At 38.6% G+C, this 8,973-nt stretch overlaps 1 protein-coding gene across 2 annotated transcripts in view; it reads left to right on the top strand.

The window, feature by feature from the left end:
- SALL3 (spalt like transcription factor 3) overlaps positions 1-8,736 on the top strand; it is a 27,116-nt gene extending 18,380 nt beyond the window's left edge. For both annotated transcript variants that reach the window (XM_032101806.1, XM_032101814.1), the window contains exons 2-4: positions 1-1,076; positions 1,293-1,633; positions 2,624-8,736. The exon at positions 1-1,076 is cut by the window's left edge. In XM_032101806.1, the coding sequence (XP_031957697.1) occupies positions 1-1,076; positions 1,293-1,633; positions 2,624-3,055 (1,849 nt within the window). In that variant the 3' untranslated portion in view covers positions 3,056-8,736. The remainder of the gene's footprint in view (positions 1,077-1,292; positions 1,634-2,623) is intronic.
- Positions 8,737-8,973: the final 237 nt, after the last annotated feature.

Here is an 8,973-nt window from a genome sequence, read left to right on the forward strand (position 1 = left end):
GGTTACAGACAGCAGCGTTGCAACGAGCCTCCCAAACCCTGTGCTTCCAGCAGTGTCTGACCAGTTTAAGGCAAAGTTTCCATTTGGTGGTCTGCTAGACTCTATGCAAACGTCAGAAACCTCAAAACTACAACAACTAGTGGAGAACATTGATAAGAAGATGACAGATCCAAATCAATGCGTCATTTGTCACCGTGTGCTTAGTTGTCAGAGCGCTCTCAAGATGCATTACAGAACACATACAGGAGAAAGACCATTTAAATGCAAAATTTGTGGACGTGCCTTTACTACGAAAGGCAATCTAAAAACACATTTTGGAGTTCATCGAGCGAAGCCACCACTTAGAGTACAGCACTCGTGTCCCATTTGTCAGAAGAAATTTACAAACGCAGTTGTTCTTCAGCAGCACATTCGTATGCATATGGGTGGGCAAATTCCAAACACGCCGCTACCAGAGGGCTTCCAAGATGCCATGGACTCAGAGCTTTCCTATGATGAGAAGAATGTTGACACACTGAGCAACTTCGATGATGACATTGATGAAAATTCTATGGAAGAGGACCCGGAACTAAAGGACACAGCAAGTGACTCATCCAAACCCCTTATCTCTTACTCTGGGTCATGTCCTTCTTCGCCACCTTCTGTGATCTCCAGTATTGCTGCTTTGGAGAATCAAATGAAAATGATTGATTCTGTCATGAACTGCCAGCAGCTGACCAGTTTAAAATCCATAGAAAATGGATCAGGGGAAAGTGACCATTTGAGCAATGACTCCTCATCAGCTGTTGGTGATCTTGAAAGCCAGAGTGCAGGCAGCCCTGCAATGTCAGAGTCTTCTTCCTCCATGCAAGCTCTGTCTCCTGTGAATAGCAATAGTGAAAGTTTCAGATCAAAGTCCCCCGGTCTCAGTAACCAGGAAGAGCCACCAGAAATACAATTAAAGACAGAAAAACCAGACAGTCCCCCACCCACAACTGAAAATGGAGGCGCATTAGATCTGACATCCACCAACCCGGGAAGACCAGTCATCAAAGAGGAGGCTCCTTTTAGTCTGCTGTTCCTGAACAGAGAACGTGGTAAGTTTAAAAGTACTGTTTGTAATATCTGTGGCAAGCCTTTTGCTTGTAAGAGTGCATTGGAAATTCACTACCGCAGCCATACTAAAGAACGTCCATTTGTTTGTACAGTCTGCAGTCGTGGGTGTTCCACTATGGGTAATTTAAAACAGCACTTACTGACGCACAAATTAAAAGAGCTGCCTTCTCAGTTATTTGAACCCAACTTTACTCTAGGTCCCAGCCAAAGTACTCCTAGCCTGGTCACCAGTACAGCACCTACCATGATCAAAATGGAAGTGAATGGTCACAGCAAGCCGATCTCTTTGGGTGAGGTTCCCTCGCTTCCAGCTGGAATCCAGGTTCCTGCTGCACCACAGACAGTGATGAGTCCGGGGATCACCCCTATGCTGGCACCCCCCCCTCGCCGGACTCCCAAGCAGCACAACTGTCAGTCGTGCGGGAAGACCTTCTCCTCAGCAAGTGCACTGCAGATACACGAGCGCACCCATACCGGTGAAAAACCGTTTGGTTGCACAATCTGTGGTAGAGCTTTTACCACAAAGGGGAATCTTAAGGTAAGAGGCCACATGAAACTGTAAAGGCTTGGGGAGGGGGGGTTAAAGAGCACCGCTCTTGAACTCAGCAGGTTTTAGTGCTAAGCGTTTGTCCCAAAGACAGGTGAGAAGGGAGCTTCAAGGAAATGTTTGCTGTATGGTGGCGGTCATTACGCTTCCACTGCGTGGAAGATAGGGACTGAAAAGTGGCTGTGCAATGATGCGAACTTTAAAACTGGTTCCAGGTATACATGCAGGCATGTTGCAGCTCTCTTGACAGATGTGATGGCACACCCAGTCAGCTGATGGACATGTTCTGAGAGTTCTTATGGACCATCAATGCAAAATAACCTTGCTATAAACCAGAAACACAGAGCTTGCTTGGCTCCTTTGGTGCCTCCCCAATTTCTATTTTCTATTCCGCTTTGCAGCCATTGCAGAGTAGAAAGCTGCTTCTCCCAGATTTACAGTGGGTTACTACAGGAGTGATGGCTCCTATTCCTACAGTCTGGTTAGCCATTAGAACGCAGCCTGGGAAAGACATTTTAAATGTCATTTTTAATAATACTAAACTTAGCAAAGTAACCAGTGCTTCTGACATGAGATAAAATATGAAAACAGACAAGATGAAAGAAGGGAACGGGCAGAAAAAAACACCCATTTCCTAGTATGAGTAATGCCCTTGGTAATCTTCAGCATGTGAGGACTTCCAGCTTGCATGTGAAATTGTCTAACCCAAGAGAGTATGTACCCTTTAGTCTTGCAGTGCTGTTTGTTTTCACTGAGAAGAAGCAAATGCACATTGAAAAACTGCTATGGAACTGGGTTTTTTTTGTGTGGGCTGACTGGACCTTAGAACTGTGTCTTAACTGGAACTGATTTTTTTTCAATACGAATTAAAAGGCTTTTTTTTAAAAAAGCGAGCACTACTGTAAGTAACAGCATTTCAGGCTAGACACCTCAGCAGAATGTGCTAACTTGGGGGTGCTTCTTGTCCTGTTCACTCTGCAGGTTCACATGGGGACTCACATGTGGAATAACGCCCCTGCACGCCGTGGCCGACGCCTCTCTGTGGAAAACCCCATGGCTTTGCTCGGTGGCGATGCACTCAAGTTCTCCGAGATGTTCCAGAAGGATTTGGCAGCTCGGGCCATGAATGTTGACCCCAGTTTTTGGAACCAATATGCTGCAGCTATCACTAACGGACTTGCTATGAAGAACAATGAGATTTCTGTCATACAGAACGGAGGCATTCCTCAGCTCCCAGTAAGTCTAGGCGGGGGCGCCATCCCGCCTCTAAGTAACCTTACCGGTGGCATGGACAAAGCTCGCACAGGCAGCAGCCCTCCCATTGTCAGTCTGGACAAAGCAAGTTCTGAAACGGGAGCCAGTCGTCCATTCACCAGATTTATTGAGGATAATAAAGAGATTGGCATAAATTAAAAGCATTCATTCCGAATAACTGTTGGACCTCTACTCGACACAACTTGTCCTGTTCCATGTACAGCTTTTGAAGCTAAGCATTAGTTTCCTGACCTAAATGCATAGGTTCCCTTTAAAGTTTTACCCATAGCAGAAATACATAACTTTGTGGCTGCTGAAAAGTTGTCTTGCAAGATCTGCATGGTACTTCTTTCAACAGTGAGTTTGACTGTTACTGAGAACTTTGAAACCTTTTAATTTAACAGAAAACAAACAAACAAACCAGTCATGGGATAACTTCATTAGAAACAGAAAGAGGCTAGTCTACATTCACTTCGCTTCTTACAAAACTTACTATCACCTGAGAAAGGGGGGCTTCATTATGGCATTCTGTCACACTTATTTGCTGGTTTTGTTCAAATTAGTTAGCAACTTGGACTATGTTTTTAGGAATCTTAATCTTAAATAAGTGATTTAGTACCCCAATGCTGTGTATTATTACAGTATCCTTGTCTGTAGTATTTATAATGTTAAGATTATGCGGGTAACAGACAATATACTAGCCCCAAACTTAAATGAAGCTTTTGTACTGCAAAATACATCTGGCTATGTGATTTTTCTTTTTTCTTTTTCTTTTTTTTTTTTTTTTTTTTTTTTTTTTGTTAAGCAAGTTTTGTTTTACTATGAGTAAGTGGTTTCTTTCAATGCAGGCAAAATTGTGAAGTTTATTGGGAAAGATAGCATGCTTTTCATGTGCAAGTACCTGTCAGTAACAAACCTTTTTTTATTTAAATATTTGTAGCTGCTATGTGGACAGTTGTTCTATTAAATGAAAAAAAAATGTAGTGTGGATTTTAGCTCAATGATTGGAAAACAAGTTACAGACAAACCTTAGCACCATAAATTATTCACAACATTATAAACAGTTGTGAGTAAATACTCCGTGTTATCAAAGCTGTACAATAAAAAGGTAATGTTTGTATAATGTGGTTGCAAACTCTTAATTTATACTACTGCACTTTTAGTATTTTGTATTAGGGAGGTTTGTCTATAATTTGAAACTGAACAAAGATGTAAACTATTTTATAAATAGTACTTTGACTTAAGGAGTAAGGAGGAGGACCCTGATGCAGTTTCTTGTTTTAAGGTCAAACAATGAGAGATCTCTATCAACTAAGCAGAAAATTGCAGAGAACTGTCAGATCCTTAAGAAATATGGGGACTGCCATTTCTTAAATGGAAATGATTCATTTAACTTTTCTACTAAACCCACTCAAAAGTGTGACCACCCCCGACAGAATTCTGATACATTTATCTTAGGAGTGTGATATTAATACAAGTCTAGGATAGAGGAAGAAGTACATTATGTAGGTTTAATTTTCCTGTAATCTGTTCTGTCTCTTTCACACATAACCATGAGAAAGATGCTGGCTGCCTAATAATAGTGGGAACAAAAAAAGAACTTTTGAGCAGCGTGAGCAGTAGTAACACACAAATGTTCTGTATTTATTTCCAACTCGGATTATCTTTTCAGATTGCTCCAAAGCACAATGTACTCTGATTAATCAAATATAATTTTATGGTGGTTGCATTGTTGGAATTACACTGAGTAAACAAAGGGAATGGTTCCACTCATAAGTTAGGCTGGGGATGCTGAGGAGACTGGGGCTTAATCAAAACTTGAACAGTAAATGTTTTGTGTACTACCTCATTTTTGTGCATTACAACATGGTGGAGTTGACACTCTGAACTTCCGTCCAGCAGAATTGCTTGAGGGACATTATGGGTAGCTGGGTAACAGCGCAAGGAGTTTTATGCCCCTGAAGAACGAATCAGACAGTGAGGTCTTCTCAGTTGAGACTGAAAAATAGGACAATCTTTCTTATACAACAGAAACCATTACTGTAAGAGGATGGACTATTTCTGCCATCATATAAGGGAGTGAAAAGAAGTTCAAAGACTTATTAGCTGTTTGTTTCTATTGGAAATGAACAATGAACTCTACAGCTCCATTTTCTACAATGATGAGATAGAGATATATAGATATAAATATATATCTATATCTGAGCAAAATTATATATCTGTAACACCTCTACAATATAACACAATTTTTTTGCCACAGTGTGTGGGTGGTTAGGGGTGTTTCCAAGTGTTAAAAAAAGAAAACTGAGGTGGCTTAATGTTGCTGTATTTCAGCAATTGAATGTTTTTATTTATCTGTGTAATTTTTGGTGTGACTTTTTTTTTGTTAGTATTTGGTACCATGTAGTGTTATCTCTATTCCCTAAAGGATGTGTATAACTTAAAAAACAAACAAACAATAAAAAACAAACAAAAAAAAAAGAAAGAAAAAGAAGGAAAAAGGAAAAAGAGAAAAAATATGTAAAGTGTTGTAAATAAGATGGTTGACGATGGTACAGTAAGACTGACCCCATTTTGTATTCAGGGTTAGGCCATTCCTCTCTGCATGGTGAAGAGAGACACTATTTTTATACTGTGATACCATGTAGGGCAAGGGGCCTCCCTGAAACAGCTGGGAATTGTTACCTAGATCCAATATTTTTTATTATTAAATCTTGTTGGCTTGACACATCTACTGATTGAAATGGATGTCTTAGTCTAGGTTACTATTTTTGTCATATGGAATTGAATAAAATGCAGGATGTAATATTATTTCTGAATTGCGTTCCTTGATTAATAACAGAATAAGATATGAGACTAAGGTCACTTGTGGTAGATTGGTGTCAATGACTTCTAATTGTTGCTTCTGAAAATCGGAATAAGGTCGACACCGTATATTCAAATGTTTTTCTAATTTATAGTAGCAGTGCAAAGGGATAGAATTATTAAAATCTGTTTTCCAATGAAAATAAATTTTAAGAGCATTTATCCCAAGGCAGTAGAACAAAAAAAGACAACAAAAAAAAATATTTTGGAGGGGGGAAAACAGACTTTGGAATGACTACTGTTTGAAATTGACTGCTTTCTGAACACTTATCATGTACTGTCTACTGAAAAAGCCTCCTTTCCAGGTTGTTTAAACATTTGCCTAATATTCATGATACACTGAATGATAACATTTGGGAACAAATTTATCAGGAGCAGTTCAAATTCTAAAATTAGAAAAAAAAAAAAAAAAGAAAAGGAAAACAATTGACAACTCGCATCCGTTCATTCCAAATGACATAATCTATACATTTAAACCCATGGTTTTGTTTTTGTCTTTTTTTACAGTACCCTCAATTATCAAAGCATGTCTAACTTAACCAAATTATTTTTTCACATTGATTTAAATGAAAGTATTTACATTCTTAAGGTTAGGCATGTGGTTAAGAATCTCCTGCAAAAAAGCTGTATGTTCAAGTAACCTCCAAGCTGTTATATTCCAGTGGTGAATGCCTGCTGCATTTAAAACAGACAAAAGATAAATAAAAGAGAAAAATCTGTATTAATCATCTTTCAGTGGCCTTGTTATGCAGATACTGTGTTTTATAAGATGAACCCAAAGAAGGTATGAGTTTCCTCAGGCAACTCAACAACAACGATAGGTTTGTGCTTTTCTTCCTCCATGCACGTCCCTGAGTCTTGCTGAGAGAAAACATGATATGCAAAAGAGAAGAAAAGCAAAGGAGCGCTGATAGCTATGGTTCTGTTCAAAACACAAGAGGAAAATCACCTGCTTTCCCCTCCTCCCCCCCCAGGAAAGGATGAAAGCAGAATGGTATCTAGTTTTAAATATGTATGGGGGGGGGGGGGTTATCATATGAAGACATTAAATAATAAAATATGCTACACAGATGAAAATGGTCAGAGTCTGTTGAATTACAGATGTCTAAAAATGGAGCCATTGTAGGAACTCTATATATGATCAGAAAAATTGCCCATTATGATTTTTTAAGGGGAGGGTTCCAGCAAGGCTTTCAAACTTTTTGCTTCCATTTTTCCCATGAGTTATTAGAAAGAGAGCATTTATGACAAATGATTGCATAACTAAATTTTTACCCAGGTGGTTTTTTTATTTTGTATATATTAGCCCTCAATATATTATCTGTTCCGTTACCTGTTTTGTCTTTTCTCTCTTGGAAAACGCTTTGTTTTTCTAAAGCTTCATTTGTGCTGTATTTGTGTTGCCTTTAATTTACTTCTCTGCATGTACTCTGTCGTTTGGAAGATACTGTGGTTTATTTTTTCCTTTTTCTCTAATTCTGCAGAGGTCAAAAGAGCTGCCTGTTTTTTACGTCTATGTGTAACACTAGCATAATGAGTGATGAAGTCTTCAGTGATGTGATCAGGTATGTGCATAGCTCACAGGATTTTCTGACAAACATGCCATTCACACTCCTTCCTGCAGATGAAGGCATGAAGCTCATTAGTGTTGCTGATTGAGGGCAGCCGCAGATGGGCAGGAGGATGGAAGTCCTGATCCTAACTCCACTCCGCCTGCTTTTACACCACTGAAGCTCTACGGCCTTTAGCGGAGATACTCCAGGTTTATTCTGGTGCAAGAGGGACTGCTTCCACGTTCAGATGTCTTGCTTTACTTCAAACATTTTCAAAACAATGGCTAGCTATACAATATTTTAAAGTATGTCTAAGCAAAAGCACTCTGGACTTTATTTTTAAAAAGAGGGAAAAGAGAATACGTATATTTTAGTACATTCCACAGGATTATCCCAGTTTTAAAGGAAGTCCTGAAATCTGAATCTAAAATATATATGGCTGTGCCCCTTAAAATATAATTTGATGTCATCATACTAATACTCAGCATATTCACATAAATGAGTAAAAGAACCTGTAATTTTTATGCATAAAAGAATGGGAGACTCTTGCTACAGTTCTGCTACACAAGGTATGCACTCAGAGGGACATACCTTCCCTTTGCAGATATGAAAGGTATCATCAGGTTTATGAAAAGAAAAATACGTGTTTGTGCATGTCACAGGACCAATATATAGTACTTTATTTTTTCAAAGGGAGAAAGTCTCAATCAATTGACAAAGCAACTAATATGAAAGCCAAGAGCTTTGGGCTGTGCCACTTAGGTTATTTTGAGGATGTGGGCAAGTTCTATATTAGGCTAATATTTTGCTTAAGAATGACATACTTCTGGGGCCTCTGGGAGTCAGGGAATCAGGCCTCTGGGAATCCCCCTGCAGCATCAGCTAGCACCTTGTAGTATTGGGATGAGTTGCCCCATCAGTAAGATGGGCTAACACTTTCATACCTACCTCACAGGGGTGTTGTGAGGAATAGTTTTATGTTTGTACAGTGTTTCAAAGATGGAAAATGTTTAATATTATCACTGATTTTAGAGACTTTATAGTATATGTACTATTATTTATTATTTGTACTCCAGTAGTACCTATGAGCTCCAGTCAGGACTGAGAGGCCTTACCCTACATGTTGTACACTCACCTAGTTGGGACTGACATAAAATTTTACTTAGTAACATTTTTCAATGGAGATATGTCATTATCAAATACCTATTTGATTACTATAGTGTTTAATTCAATTATTTAGGTGTTCAAATTGATTATCAGTTTTAGGCTATGGCAGAGAATTATCTGGTATCACATTTTGTTTTGAGCTTGTATTGATTTTCAGAAAAAGTGCACCAATTTTTTATGGATACTCTACAATCAAATCTTGCTATCAGTGGAATTCTACTGTACTTTTTGCTATTAAAGCTAAACATTAAAATACATCTGTGTGTATACATTATTATACACCAATATATAATATATATACCTATAAGCATGTAAGTTTTAAATTCCTTTAGCAGCTTAGATTAATTTCAAACTGTGTCTGACATATTTTGCACAAGCATTGCCGATTTCAGATGCGACTTAAACATCATTAAATGGTGTTGGCTCTCAGTAAAGATATAAAAACTGGAAAACACGACAACAAAAGACATATTGTCACTATCATATTTATGA

This window comes from Corvus moneduloides, chromosome 1 (genome assembly GCF_009650955.1).
Source record: "Corvus moneduloides isolate bCorMon1 chromosome 1, bCorMon1.pri, whole genome shotgun sequence".
In the NCBI taxonomy this organism is placed as follows: Eukaryota; Metazoa; Chordata; class Aves; order Passeriformes; family Corvidae; genus Corvus; species Corvus moneduloides.